Source organism: Bos grunniens, chromosome X (assembly GCF_055505025.1).
Source record: "Bos grunniens cultivar Pamir isolate PY7600 chromosome X, Bosgru_T2T1.0, whole genome shotgun sequence".
NCBI classification, from domain to species: Eukaryota; Metazoa; Chordata; class Mammalia; order Artiodactyla; family Bovidae; genus Bos; species Bos grunniens.
Genome location: NC_141194.1, coordinates 125,525,408 through 125,540,069, shown reverse-complemented (window position 1 = coordinate 125,540,069; position 14,662 = coordinate 125,525,408). Strand labels below are relative to the sequence as shown.

The 14,662-nt window shown below is 42.0% G+C and overlaps 1 protein-coding gene across 8 annotated transcripts in view; it reads left to right on the top strand.

Annotated features, from left to right (window-relative positions):
• Nucleotides 1-2,011, top strand: part of INTS6L (integrator complex subunit 6 like) — a 57,078-nt gene extending 55,067 nt beyond the window's left edge. For all 8 annotated transcript variants that reach the window (XR_015159591.1, XR_015159590.1, XM_086389163.1 and 5 more), the window contains 2 exons: nt 248-341; nt 1,038-2,011. Coding sequence is in view for 6 of the 8 variants with exons in the window: in XM_086389163.1 (XP_086245289.1) it covers nt 248-341; nt 1,038-1,140 (197 nt within the window). In the remaining 2 variants the exon portion in view is untranslated. The remainder of the gene's footprint in view (nt 1-247; nt 342-1,037) is intronic.
• The last annotated feature ends 12,651 nt before the right edge of the window (nt 2,012-14,662 follow it).

Genomic DNA, 14,662 nt, shown 5'->3' with positions numbered 1-14,662 from the left:
TAACTTAATCCCATCTACAAAGTAGAGTCTCTTTTGCAAGATAAGGTAATATGTTGACAGTTTCTGAGAATTAGGACATGGACAACTTGAGGGGTGGGGCATCATTCAGCTGACCACATTTGATTAGTGTTTACAGGTTTCCCTAGCAGATAGTGCAGATGTCTTGATGATTGTTGAGGATGTATAAATATTGCATTTTATTTTTCATCCACATTTTTAACAATAATAATATTTTTAATATCTTCAGAGTATGAGAGAATTTTCACTTTGCTTGAAGGAGTACAAGGACCTCTTGCAGTCAAGAAACAATTTGTTGAATTTACCATCAAGGAAGCTGCAAGGTGGGTGTGAAGAGGAACTCTTCATTGTGTTTTTTGTTTATTTAATTATTTTTGGTTACGCGGGGTCTTCTTTCTGTGCTCAGGCTTTCTCTAGTTGCGGCACACAGGCTTGTCATTTCAGTAGCTTCTCTTGTTGTGGAGCACGGGCTCTAGGGTGTGCAGGCTTCAGCAGTTGCGGCATCTGGGTTCAGTAGTTGCAGCTCCTGGGCTCTAGAGCACAGGCTCAGTAGTTTGGGTGTGTGGGCGTAGTTGCCCTGAGGCATGTGGAATCTTAGTTCTTGGACCAGGGATCAAACCTGTGTCCCCTGCACTGCAGAGCAGATTCCACTAGACAACCAGGGAAGTCACTTGCGTGTTTCTGTGAGCGTAAGGACCCAATGTAAGACAGGCAGAGGGATTGAGCCTGCCTTTCTTTTGTAAGCCCTGGCCTTCATGCATAGTTACAGCTATCTCCAGAGGCATTTAGATTGCTATTATCCGAGTCCAACTCATTCACCCAAGTCTATGGGAGCTTTCTGGACTCTTCACAGTCTGAGGCGGGCTTGGGCTCTCAGTTGGTACTCTTGGTATTAGCTAAGCCCCATCTTTACATGAAGATACATTTTCTATTTCCCATGTAGATTGTCAGTTCCACCTGGTACCCCACACAGTGCTTTAAGGACCTTTTGGTTAATAAAATTCCTCTTTCTTTTTTAGGTTCAAAAGACGAGTCTTAATTCAGTACCTTGAGAAGGTACTAGAAAAAATAGAATCCTATCACCTTCTCAACAATGTTAATCACATCAACAGCAGATCATGATATTACCGCAGAGACCAAGAAGGAGAAAAGAACAAGTTCTCTGTGTTGTAGGACAGAGCGGGATATTGTTGAACATCCCAGGATGTTTTACTCAAGGGAACTGGCTTCCAGAGGTTAAGAAAAAGCAATGACAGCTTTCATTTTCTGACTCTCTGGCAGTAAAAGCTGGCTTTGCCCTGTTTTCTTTGAAAGTACTAACTAGTTGTTTTTTTTTTTTTTTTGTTACTTTTCCCAATTGAGGAAGGTGATATGATTAATCCAGCAGGTTAAGTTCAGTGAACACACACAAGTGACAAGGGTTCACTCTTGAGTTCGGTCATCCTGGGCATGTCCAGAGTGACTAGGGGCCACCTGCAGGCAGAGCGCTACCTGATGCTCTTACTATGTCATTTAGAAAGAAGAGGGGTTCAGAGTCCACCTGCTAATTGTGTGTGTTCTGAACGAAGTTTTCAACAATTCCTAGTTGTGCCTTTAAAACCATGCAATATTCAGGACAGTTTGGATCAAAGAGTGAGAAAGCTGCTATTTGGGTAACTTATTTCTCCATGGGAGGGGGCAGGGAGAGTCACCAAATGATCTACCTCCAACTGTCTTCTATTTTGTCTAGAGACATTACAAAGTACGCCTGAGGCCACCCCCACCCCTGACGTTTGTTCTTGCATGTGATGCCAGAAAGGCTTCAGGTGGACTTGTGCATTCTGTGCTTCAGAAGCACTAAAAAAAAATAATGTAGATATTTCCTTTAATGTTTATACAAAAGTTTTTATGGAGCAGTATTGTTATGTTTGTATTTGCAGAAATTTAAGTGTACAAAGAGATTTTGACTTTTCATATATAAAATAAATCATTTTATTGATTTTTCACAAGGTCATTGACGCTTGAGAAATTTCTAGTTTTGTCTTTCTTCTGATTTGTAACTCCTTTCATAAAAAAATGCCCACTGTAATTAAGATGTTAGCAGAATGATGTAAACTTCAAAATGTCACTCACCGAACTGATACTGGTGAAACTGGTGGAGTGGGGTACTCCAGAAACACCGAAAACACTGGGGAAAATGATTGGAATCAAGTTTACTGGGACTCTGGAAGATAGAGGTTTACAGCAACCAAGTGAATGTTGAGTCAGAAGAAGACCCATTGAAATGTGATAGGAGAATCTGGTAGCATTTTAACTTATTCTTGCCTCATTCTCCTCCCCAGTATAACAGTGGTCTTGAAGATGTCAGCCTGCATTCCAACTGAGGGTTCCTGGCTCAAGAGGGAGGAGGATAGACCTTATTCCCAAGGAATTGTGTTTGTTTAAACCTGTCCAAAGGCCTCCCTGAAGGACTGACCAATGGGATTGATTGCTTTTCTTTTGTCTAACTCTAAACTCTCTTATAAGGACTTCCTTGGCAGTCCAGTGGTTAAGACTGTACTTCCACTGCAAGGAACACAGGTTTGATTCCTGATGCAGGAACTAAGATCCCTCATGCCATGTGGTACAGCCAAAAAAAAATTTTTTTTTAACTTTAAAAATAAACTGTTATAGTAGAGAAGCAGCTATGTGAAGGTTGTTCCTCAAAAACATTGAAAGGCAAGTAAGGGGCTTCCCTGATGGTCCAGTGGTTAGGAATCCACCAGCTAATGCAGGGGACAAGGATTCAGTCCCCGGTACAGGAGAAGTCCACATGCCACAGAGCAGCTAAATCCGTGTGCCACAACTACTGAGCCAGCACTCTAGAGCCCAGGAGCCACAACCACTGAAGCCCGAGTACCTAGAGCACATGCTCCTAAAAAAAAAAAAAAAAATGAAAAAGGCAAGTGAATAAGCTCCTGATGCTTATGGCAAGTAAAGTGTTAGTTCCTCAGTCATGATGGTGGTTTTTGTTCAGCTGCTAAGTCTTGTCCAACTCTTTGCGACCCCATGACCTCCAGCATGCCAGGCTGCTTTGTCCTTCACTATCTCCCAGAGTTTGCTCAAACTCATGTCCACTGAGTTGGTGATGCCATCCAACCATCTCATCCTCTGTTGTCCCCTTCTCTTCCTGCACTCAATCTTTCCCAACATCAGGGGCTTTTCCAAGGAGTCAGCTCTTCACATCAGGTGGCCAAAGTATTGGAGCTTCAACTTCAGCATCAGACCTTCCAAGAATATTCAGGGTTGATTTCCTTCAGGACTGACTGGTTTGATCTCCTTGCAGTCCTAGGGACTCTCTAGAGGTCTTCTTCAGCACCACAATTAGAAAGCACCAATTCTTCAGCACTTAGCCTTCTTTATGGTCCAACTCTCACATCGGTACATGACTACTGGAAAAACCATAGCTTTGACAATATGGATCTATGTCAATAAAGTGATGCCTCTGCTTTTTAATATGCTGTCTGAGTTTGTCATAGCTTTTCTTCCCACCTGGCACTAGTGGTAAAGAATCTGCCTGCCAGTGCAGGAGATGCAAGAGACACAGGTTCGAGCCCTGGGTTGGGAAGATCCACTGGCGTAGGAAATGGTAACCCACTCCAGTATTCTTGCCTGGAAAATTCCATGGACAGAGGAGCCTGGCAGGCTACAGTTCATGGAGTCACAAAGAATTGGACATGACTGAGCACATACACATCTTAGATTTCATATATATAAGTTAATATGTGATATTTGTTTATCTCTTTCTGACTTGCTTCACTCTATATAATAAGCTCGAGGTTCATTCACCTCATTAGAACTGACTCGAATGTGTTCCTTTATATGGCTAATATTCCATTGTATATATGTACCACAGCTTCTTTATCCATTCATCTGTCGATGGGCATCTAATTTGCTAACATGTCCTAGCTATTGCAAATAGTGCTGGAGTGAACATTGGTGTACATGTGTCTTTTTCAATTATGATTTTCTCAGGGTATATGCCCAGTAGTGGAGTCATTGGGTCTTATGGTAGTTTTATTCCTAGTTTTTTAAGGAATCTCCACACTGTCCTCTATAGTGGCTGTATCAATTTACATTCCCATCAACAGTGCAAGAGGATTCCCTTTTCTCCACATCCTCTCCAGCATTTATTGTTTGTAGACTTTTTGATGATAGCCATTCTGACTGGTGTGAGGTGATATCTCATTGTAGTTTTGATTTGCATTTCTTTAATAATGAGTGATATTGAGCATCTTTTCATGTGTTTATTAGTCATCTGTATGTCTTCTTTGGAGATATGTCTTTTTAGGTCTTCTGCCCACTTTTTGATTGGGTTGTTTGTTTTTCTGGTATTGAGTTACATGAGCTGCTTGTATATTTTGAAGACTAATCCTTTGTCAGCTGTTTCATTTGTTTTCACCTTGTTTATAGTTTTCTTTGCTGTGCAAAAGCTCTTAAGTTTAATTAGGTCCCACTTTATTTTTGTTTTTATTTCCATTACTCTGGGAGGTGGGTCATAGAGGATCTTGCTGTGATTTATGTCATATAGTGTTCTGCCTATGTTTTCCTCTAAGAGTTATATAGTTTATGGTCCTACATTTAGGCTGTTCATCCATTTTGAGTTTATCTTTGTGTATGGTGTTAGAAGGGGTTCTAATTTAATTCTTTCACACTTAGCTGTCCAGTTTTCCCAGTACCACTTATTAAAGACACTATCTTTTCTTCATTGTATAGTCTTGCCTCCTTTGTCAAAGATAAGGTGCCCATAGGTGCGTGGGTTTATCTCTGGGCTTTCTATCTTGCTCCATTGGTCTATATTTCTGTTTTTGTGCCAGTACCATACTGTCTTGATAACTGTAGCTTTGTAGTATAGTCTGAAGTCAGGAAGGTTGATTCCTCCAACTCCATTCTTCTTTCTCAAAATAGCTTTGGCTATTCAGGGTCTTTTATGTTTCCATATGAATTGTGAAATTTTTTATTCTAGTTCTGTGAAAAATACCATTAGTAATTTGATAGGGATTGCCTTGAATCTGTGGATTGCTTTTGGTAGTATAGTCATTTTCACAATATTGATTCTTTCAGCACAGGAACATGGAATATCTCTCCATTTGTTTATGTCATCTTTGATTTCTTTCATCTGTGTCTTAAAATAGTAAAACAGTTTTAGGATAAGATAGTTCTGTAATGGTTGCACAGCATTGTGAAGGTACTTTATGCCATTGAGTTGTACATTTTAAAATGGTAAACTTTAGGGAATTTCCTGGCTGCCTAGTGGTTAGGATTCCATGCTTCCACTGCCAGGGTCCTAGGTTTGATCCTTGGTCAAGTAACTAAAATCCTGCAAGCCACGGCATGATCAAAAAATAAAACTAAAAGGGTGCTGTCACCTCAACAGAGGTAGGGAGGAAAACTAAAACCACAAACATGACCTAGAACCACGTAAGGACAGACAAATACATCTCCGTTATTGTGGCCTCTGATCCTGGTGACAAAATATCTGCAGAAACCAAGGCTCTACTTCACGGAGTTAAACATAAACACCTGGTCCAAAAGATAGAGATACCGAGAGTGAATCTGGGGGAAGACAAAGAAATTGCAGACCCAGCTGCTGCTTCATGCCAAAAGGTGAACCTGCAGATCAGCAACAAGATGTGGGAGCTGCAAAATGGTGGCTGCTTCTCTTCCACCACAGTCTCCAACCTCCCAGAGTCCCTCTGTGGCACCCTCTGACCGAAAACATGCAGGAAGTAGAAGTGTCTGTGATGTGAGTCACCTAACCAAAGTGACACTTTACAACGGGCACCTCTTGTCATCTTACTACTTATGAACATCTCTCTAAACCATACTTCATCTTTAAATAGAAACAACAAAGACGTGATTCTGCCTAACCGGATACATTTCTCCCACCTACAACCAAGAGAACACTAACACATCTCTGAAAGAGGGCACAAAGTCATATCTTTTAAGTCTTATTCATTCTTTACCTGATTCACACCCCAGTTTAATATTGTGTACCTTAAAAACTGAAAAATAAAATTAACTAATAACACATCTTGTGTTAGAAATTATTTGGTTAATGTATATGTGAGTCGATTTATACAAAAATAAATGATACTCATAATCATTACAGTCCTTGTTTCTGCATATGGTTATGTGGTTACTTCTACATCCCGTTCCACATTTTCTTACCCTCACAAGTCCTTTCCCTGGTGATTGTCCTTTCCATGATGAAGTGACCCAACCTCTCACTCTTGAGGTTCATGGCCATTAGCGCTCCTAAATGAATTAGGGTGGTGTAGTTTCCATTCACGGAGAAGGCAATGGCACCCCACTCCAGTACTCTTGCCTGGAAAATCCTATGGGCGGAGGAGCCTGGTGGGCTGCAGTCCATGGGATCGCGAAGAGTCGGACACGACTAAGCAACTTCACTTTCACTTTTCACTTTCATGCATTGGAGAAGGAAATGGCAACCCACTCCAGTGTTCTTGCCTGGAGAATCCCAGGGACAGGGGAGCCTGGTGGGCTGCTGTCTATGGGTCGCACAGAGTCGGACACGACTGAAGCGACTTAGCAGCAGCAGCAGCAGCAGCAGTTTCCATTGACTTTAATCAGTGGGCATGAGAGTACTGAGAGGTGCCTTATAGCAGCTCCTGCAGTGAATGGAAGGGGTGATGGTGGGCATCCTTGTCTTGTTTTTTATCTTAAGAAGAATATTTCCAGTTATTCACATAGAAATACAGTATGCTATGGATTTCTGATGTGTAACCTTCTTAGCAAATGCTTTCAAATTTTTCTTTATGATAAGTTGTTGCATCTCATCCCATGTGCTGTCTGCATTTACTAGGCTAATCTTATGACTTTCCTCTTTTAAACTGTCAATAAAGTGTGATGGTTCAATTGCCTGTAAGCTCCCAATTCCCCTTTTCGTCCTGCTCTGTGAAAATGTTTTGGGCCCTTGCCATTTTTTCCCTGTGGCAGTTGTTACTAAAGTTTACCACTGGAGAGCGCCAGAGACAGTAAAAAGCAAGAGATTCTCTTCTGGTTCTGGGTTGGGGGCACAGCCATCTTGTGCAGGGCACCAGGCTTCTCCAGCGCCAGGCTCTGCCCCTCACATGGCTTCTATAGGGCCCGACTGGTGCAGAGCAATGTGGCCAACAGCACTCCATAGCCAGAAGCTTCCTTTAGACTTCCCTCAGGCAGTATTATTTGGGTTGGCCAAAAAGTTCCTTCGATTCTGTCTGTAAGCTATGATGGAAAAACCTGGATGAACTTTTTGGCAAACCCACTATATCAGAGTGTTTCTAGTAAGACACTTGCTCATGTACAACATTGCCAGTCACCTCAGAGAAAGATTTCCAGCAACTTTCAGAGGGCAGATTTCCAGATAGTTCCACTAGTGTGTCTCCACTACACAGCGACCAGTAACGCTGAAGAAGCTGAAGTTGAACAGTTCTATGAAGACCTACAAGACCTTCTAGAACTAACACCCAAAAGAGATGTCCTTTTCATTATAGGGGACTGGAATGCAAAAGTAGGAAGTCAAGAAATACCTGGAGTAACAGGCAACTTTGGCCTTGGAGTACAGAATGAAGCAGGGCAAAGGCTAATAGAGTTCAGCCAAGAGAACACACTGGTCATAGTGCCTTCCAACAACACAAGAGAAGACTCTACACATGGACATCACCAGATAGTCGACACTGAAATCAGATTGATTACATTCTTTGCAGTCAAAGATGGAGAAGCTCTATACAGTCAGCAAAAACAAGACCAGGAGCTGACTGTAGCTCAGATCATGAACTCCTTATTGCCAAATTCAGACTGAAATTGAAGAAAGTGGAGAAAACCACTAGACCATTCAGGTATGACTTAAATCAAATCCCTTATGATTATACAGTGGAAGTAGAAATAGATTTAAGGGACTAGATCTGATAGACAGAGTGCCTGATGAACTATGGACAGAGTACAGGAGACAGGGATCAAGACCATCCGCATGGAAAAGAAATGCAAAAAAGCAAAATGGCTGTCTGGGGAGGCCTTACAAATAGCTGTGAAAAGAAGGGACGTGAAAAGCAAAGGGAAAGATACACCCATTTGAATGCAGAGTTCCAAAGAATAGCAAGGAGAGATAAGAAAGCCTTCCTCAGTGATCAATGCAAAGAAATAAAGGAGAACAACAGAATGGGAAAGACTAGAGATCTCTTCAAGAAAATTAGAGATACCAAGGGAACATTTTATGCAAAGATGGGCTCGATAAAGGACAGAAATGGTAGGGACCTAACAGAAGCAGAAGATATTAAGAAGAGGTGGCAAGAATACACAGAAAAACTGTACAAAAAAAATCTTCACGACCCAGATAATCACGATGGTGTGATCACTCATCTAGAGCCAGACATCCTGGAATGTGAAGTCAAGTGGGCCTTGACAGCTTCTTCAGCATTACCGGTCGCTGTGTAGTGGAGACACACTAGTGGAACTATCTGGAAATCTGCCCTCTGAAAGTTGCTGGAAATATTTCTCTGAGGTGACTGGCAATGTTGTACATGGGCAAGTGTCTTACTAGAAACACTCTGATATATTGGGTTTGCCAAAAAGTTCATCCAGGTTTTTTCATCATAGCTTACAGAATCGAAGGAACTTTTTGGCCAACCCAAATAATACTGCCTGAACAGTTCAGGCCAACAGGAAGCATCACTACGAACAAAGCTAGTGGAGGTGATGGAATTCCAGTTGAGCTATTTCAAATCCTGGAAGATGATGCTGTGAAAGTGCTGCACTCAATATGCCAGCAAATTTGGAAAACTCAGCAGTGGCCATAGGACTGGAAAAGGTCAGTTTTAATTCCAATCCCAGAGAAAGGCAATGCCAAAGAATGCTCAAATTACCGCACAATTGCACTCATCTCACACGCTAGTAAAATAATGCTTAAAATTCTCCAAGCCAGGCTTCAGCAATACATGAACCGTGAACTTCCAGATGTTCAAGCTGGTTTTAGAGAAGGCAGAGGAACCAGAGATCAAATTGCCAACATCTGCTGGATCATCGAAAAAGCAAGAGAGTTCCAGAAAAACATCTATTTCTGCTTTATTGACTATGCCAAAGCCTTTGACTGTGTGGATCACAATAAACTGTGGAAAATTCTGAAAGAGATGGGAATACCAGAACACCTGATCTGCCTCCTGAGAAATCTGTATGCAGATCAGGAAGCAACAGTTAGAACTAGACATAGAACAACAGACTGGTTGCAAATAGGAAAAGGAGTACGTCAAGGCTGTATTTTGTCACCCTGCTTATTTAACTTATATGCAGAGTACATCATGAGAAATGCTGGGCTGGAGGAAGCACAAGCTGGAATCAAGATTGCCGGGAGAAATATCAATAACCTCAGATATGCAAATGACACCACCCTTATGGCAGAAAGTGAAGAGAGACTAAAGAGCCTCTTGATGAAAGTGAAAGAGGAGAGTGAAAAAGTTGGCTTAAAGCTCAACATTCAGAAAACTAAGATCATGGCATCCAGTCCCATCTCTTCATGGCAAATAGATGGGGAAACAGTGGAACCAGTGGCTGACTTTATTTTGGGGGGCTCCGAAATCACTGCAGATGGTGATTGCAGCCATGAAATTAAAAGACACGTACTCCTTGGAAGGAAAATTGTGACCAACCTAGACAGCATATTACAAAGTAGAGACATTAATTTGCCAACAAAGGTCCATCTCATCAAGGCTATGGTTTTTCCAGTAGTCATGTGTGGATGTGAGAGTTGGACTATAAAGAAAGCTGAGTGCCGAAGAATTGATGCTTTTGAACTGTGGTGTTGGAGAAGACTCTTGAGAGTCCCTTGGACTGCAAGGTGATCCAACCAGTCCATCCTAAAGTAGATCAGTCCTGGGTGTTCATTGGTAGGACTGATGTTGAAGCTGAAACTCCAATACTTTGGCCACCTGATGGGAAGAGCTGACTCATTGGAAAGGACCCTGATGCTGGGAAAGATTGAGGGTAGGAGGAGAAGGGAACGACAGAGGATGAGATGGTTGGATGGCATCACCGACTCAATGGACATTGGTTTGGGTGGACTCTGAGAGTTGGTGATGGACAGGGAGGCCTGGCGTGCTGCTGCTCATGGGGTTGCAAAGAGTCGGACATGACTGAGCTGAAATGAACTGAACTGAACTACACGTTTTATTGACATTTTGTGGATTTTTGCCAGGTTCCTCCAGCCAGGTGAGAATTTCAACAAGAGGAACAGGAATCCTTTTCCTTGGGTGGCAAAGTATCTCTTGTGTGGTTTACTTGAGTATTTAATTTCAGCCCTGTAGTGAGGCACTGTCTCCAGTGACTCGTATCTCAGTCATATTTCAGGAGGGACTTTTCCCTGGGTGACCTATCTCAGCCCTGGGCCAAGGGATGTTGCTTTGGGTGCTTTGTCTCTAATTTCAGAAGGTGGCACCACAAAAATTCTCTGCCACACACTGAATCACAGCTGGCCCTCTCCAAAAAGATCTAGACTTTAGCCCTTGAGGCATAGTGAGAACTTGCACTGGTCCTCCATATCAGCCTAAGGGTGGTGACTCTTCCTGGAAGAGGGCTCATACATGAGTGCACTACCCCAATTCAGGGGTAGATGGTTCCTCACGGGCTCTGTCTCATAATCTCTGTGAAGTGTGGCTTTTTCTGAGGTGCTCTATCTCAGCTCAAGAAGAGAACTTTCTATAAGTTCTCTCTCTCTCCCTCAGTCCTGAGGGATGACATGTTCTTGGGGGCTTGATCTTGCCCTTGAGAAGGAATACTTTTCCTTGGATGCTTTATATCAGCGCTGTGGAGGACCTGGTTATGTTGGGGTGCTTTTCTTGGTTGCTCCGTGGGAGCCATTGAAGTGGGGCAGCTTCTGTGGACACTCTATCTGTGTCCTGGGGTGGGGGTGACTATTCTTTCTTTAAGTGCTGTATCTCAATCCTGTGGGGGACCCTTCCTTGAGTGCTCATTACAGTGAAGTTGGAGGGTGGTTGCTGGATGCTGGACCTCAGCCTGGGTCGGGAACTCTCCCTTGGGAACTCTGCTACATAGTTAGGAGGGCAGATTTCTAGAAGATTCTGCTGCTGTTGTACCACAGTGCATTCTCTGCCATTCAGTGATCCACACCCTGACTTTTCCAACCAGGCATGAGTCTCAGCTTGTGGAAGGTGCAGTGGGATTCTCATGGGTGTTGTATCTCAGCCCAGGAGGAGTACTATTTCTTAATGGCTTTATATCATGTTCCAGAGCATGGAGTTCAAGCAAATTCCACTGGTGTGACACTACCAACACCTCCACCATTCTGTGAGCCACAGCTGGGCTTCTCCAACACGGTGTGGATTTCTGCCCATGGAATGGAGGGGAGTGGCTTTCTCTAGTTGGGAGTGCTCTTCCTTGGGTGCTCTGTCCTCCATTTGGGGTAGGAGGACGTTTCTTTGGCTGCTGTTTATCAGCACTGCAGGTTGTGGCTTCTCCCTTGAGTGCACTCTCTCAGCTCCAAGGTGGCAGGGGAGTTTTCTCTAGATGTTCTCCCTCAGTCTGAGGGGGGTGGCTCTTCTTCGTGAGCTCTCTCAGCTGTAGGAAGGCTCAAGGCAGTGGCTGCTTTCTTTTAGTCTTGGAGCAAGCTGCTTCTTCCTTTGTTGCCCTGTGTCAGCTCTTCAGTTGGAGTGGGAGGGGGCGATATATCCTTGGGAGCTCTGCCTCCACCTTGGTAGGGGCAGACTTTCCTTGAGTGTACCATTTCAGCCATGGAGGGATATATACCGCAGATGTTCTATATCAGCTGGGATGATGGCTCATCATTACCATGCTTTGTAATAGTTTTGAAGTGGGAGCTCTCACTGTAGTTTTATTTCTCAGTTCTGGCAGACAGCTTTTCCTTGGGGACTGTCTCAGCCTTGTTAGATACAGGCTTTTCCTTGTGCCTTGTCATTTGTATTCTATTTCAACATTGTTGTGATTTTTCTCAACTCTGAGGGATAGGACATTTCCTTGAGTGCTATATCCCCTTGGGAGATTCTTCTGTGTCCAACTCTTCCCTGGGAGGACCTTACTTGGTGCTCTGTCTCAACTTGGAGGGGGAAGGAGGGTGGAGAATTGTACTTCCGTTTCCCTCTTTCCCATGAGGGGTTTGAAGTCTTCTTCATGGAACTCATCCATAGAGAGGGCTCTTCTTTGGGTCTCTATCGTAGCTCTGTGGGAAAGACTCTTTAGGAGCACTATCACAGCTCTCCCTGGTGCAGGGACGGTGGGAAGGGACTATGCCTTGGATGCTGTATCTCAGCCTGTGGGATTTTTCTTTGGGTGCTCCGTCTCAGTTCTGAGGAGGACAGACTTACTTGTGGGATCCAACTCAATCCTCGGGGCCTTCAGCTTTGAGTGCTTTAACTCAGCCAAGAAGTGGGGATGGCTTTTCCTTGAGTGTTCTAGCTCAGCAATGGCTGGACATAAGGGTAAGGGGATGAACTTCCTTGGGTTCTATAAGGAATTACTGTAGATCAGGTGGCTTATCAACAACAGAAATTCATTTTGTACGGTTCTGAAGGCTGGAAGTTCGAGATCGCGGTGCCAATATGGACAGATTCTGGTGAGTGCTCTCTCCCAAATATGACTCCACTTTTTTCCATGTGACTATCCTGAACATGGTAAAGAGCTAGCTAGCTCTTTGACCTCTTCTTATGATGGCACTAATTCCATTCCCATGAGAGCTCCACTCTCATGACCTAATTACTTTCCCCAAACCCCACCTCCAAATGCCATCACATTGATATTAGGGTTTCAGTATATGACTTTTGGGGATTGGGTACAATCAATCCATCGCAGGTGCTCTATTTCAGCTTTGGAGATAGAGACAGCTCCTTATATCTTCTCTTTCTATATTTAGAGTGCTCTTGACTTCTTACTAACCAATCTCTTTTTACTTTATTCCCCCATTACAGGCAATAATTCTTTATATTAAATGTTCACTGTTCAAATCACTGTGTGGTTTCTCTCTCCTAATTCAGCACAGTCTGAAATAGAATTGGTGCTGTGAGTAGTCCCTAAGGCAGGCCCTTGGGGACTTCTTTGATTGTGCCTTTGAGCTTGAGTACAGTGCTCTGCTTCTTGCTAATGGGAAATAGCATGAAAGTAATCCATGGCATGAAGCGACATCACAATTTGTAAAACTGTCATGATGGATGATTGCCATAAAGTGCTAACCAAAGTACTGGGGAGCTGAAGTATCAAAATGGTTCCAGCAAAGCATGAGAGTTCCTCTTGTATCATATCCTCACAAATGTGTAGTGTAGTCTGTCTTTAATTTAGACATTTTGGTGGACATTATGGCTTTAATTTGCATTCCTTTGATGATTAGATTTGGAGCACCCATTTATAAGTTTAGTAGCTATTTGAATATGTTCTTATGAAGTAACTTTTAAGATATTTTGCTCATATTCGAGTTGCCTTTTTCTTATCAACTTGTGAGAGTTCTGAATTCAGCTCCTTTGCTGGATATATATATACTATGAGTATCTTCTATGAGTCTCTGGGTTACCTTTTCACTCTCTTATTAGTGTTTGTTGATGAAAAGAAATTCTTAATTTAATCAAATCCAATTGATTAATCTTGAGTTTTTTGAGATCCTGTTTAAAAATCTATTCCTACCCCAAAGTTATGAAGAAGATGTCCCAAGTTTTCTTGTAGATCTCTGGCCCATCTCAAATACCATTGTGTATGCAATGAAGCAAAGGTTAGTATTCATATTTCCTGTATGGTTATCTAGTGGATTTATTTTAAAAATGATTATTTCCACATAGATATGCAGTTAAGTTTTTCTGTAAATTTGTCTATTTCACCTAGGTTTTCAATTTTAATATGAACTTGTTCACTGTGTTCCACCCACCTTTCAAAATCCTTGCTGGATCCATAGTTAGGTCTCCTTTTTCATCCCTAATGTTATTTATTTGTGGATTATCTTTCTCTTGACAGTTTCACTAACGGTTTGTCTATGTTTTTATTGCTTTCAAAGGACAAACTTTTGGTTTTGTTATTTTTCTCTATTGCAGTCTTTTATTGATTTCTTATTTATTTTTACTACCTCCTTTCTATTTTCTTTGGGTTTATTATACTCTTCTAACACTGGACACATATCATTAATTTTCAGGCTTTTTTTTCTCTTCTAACATACAAACGCAAGGCTATGAAGTTCCAGCGAAGGTCCACTTCCACTGCATCCAAAATGTTTTGATATGTAATATTCTTCTTCATTTCCAAGTATTTATTTGAAAGAGTGTTTTAAAATCCTTGAATACATTTTGTTGTTGCTGCTACTGACTTCTTTTTTTTGAGCTGGTTGGAGAGTATGGTTCATGAAATTATTAATAAGTATTTTAACATTGTTGAGACTAAAGATCATTTTTATGTGCATGCTTGAGAAGAGCTTATATTCGAACTGTTGGATACAGATTTCTGTAAATGATTGATTAAGCTTGTTAATTTTGTTGAAAATATTTATGCATTTACTAATTATTTTTTATGTTTGAACTAACAACAATTTAGAGAATTGTGTTAAAATGTCCCACAATAAAGGTGGATTTTCCAGTTTCCTTCAATAGTTCTACTTATTTTCTTCCATTATAAATGTTAAGGCTGT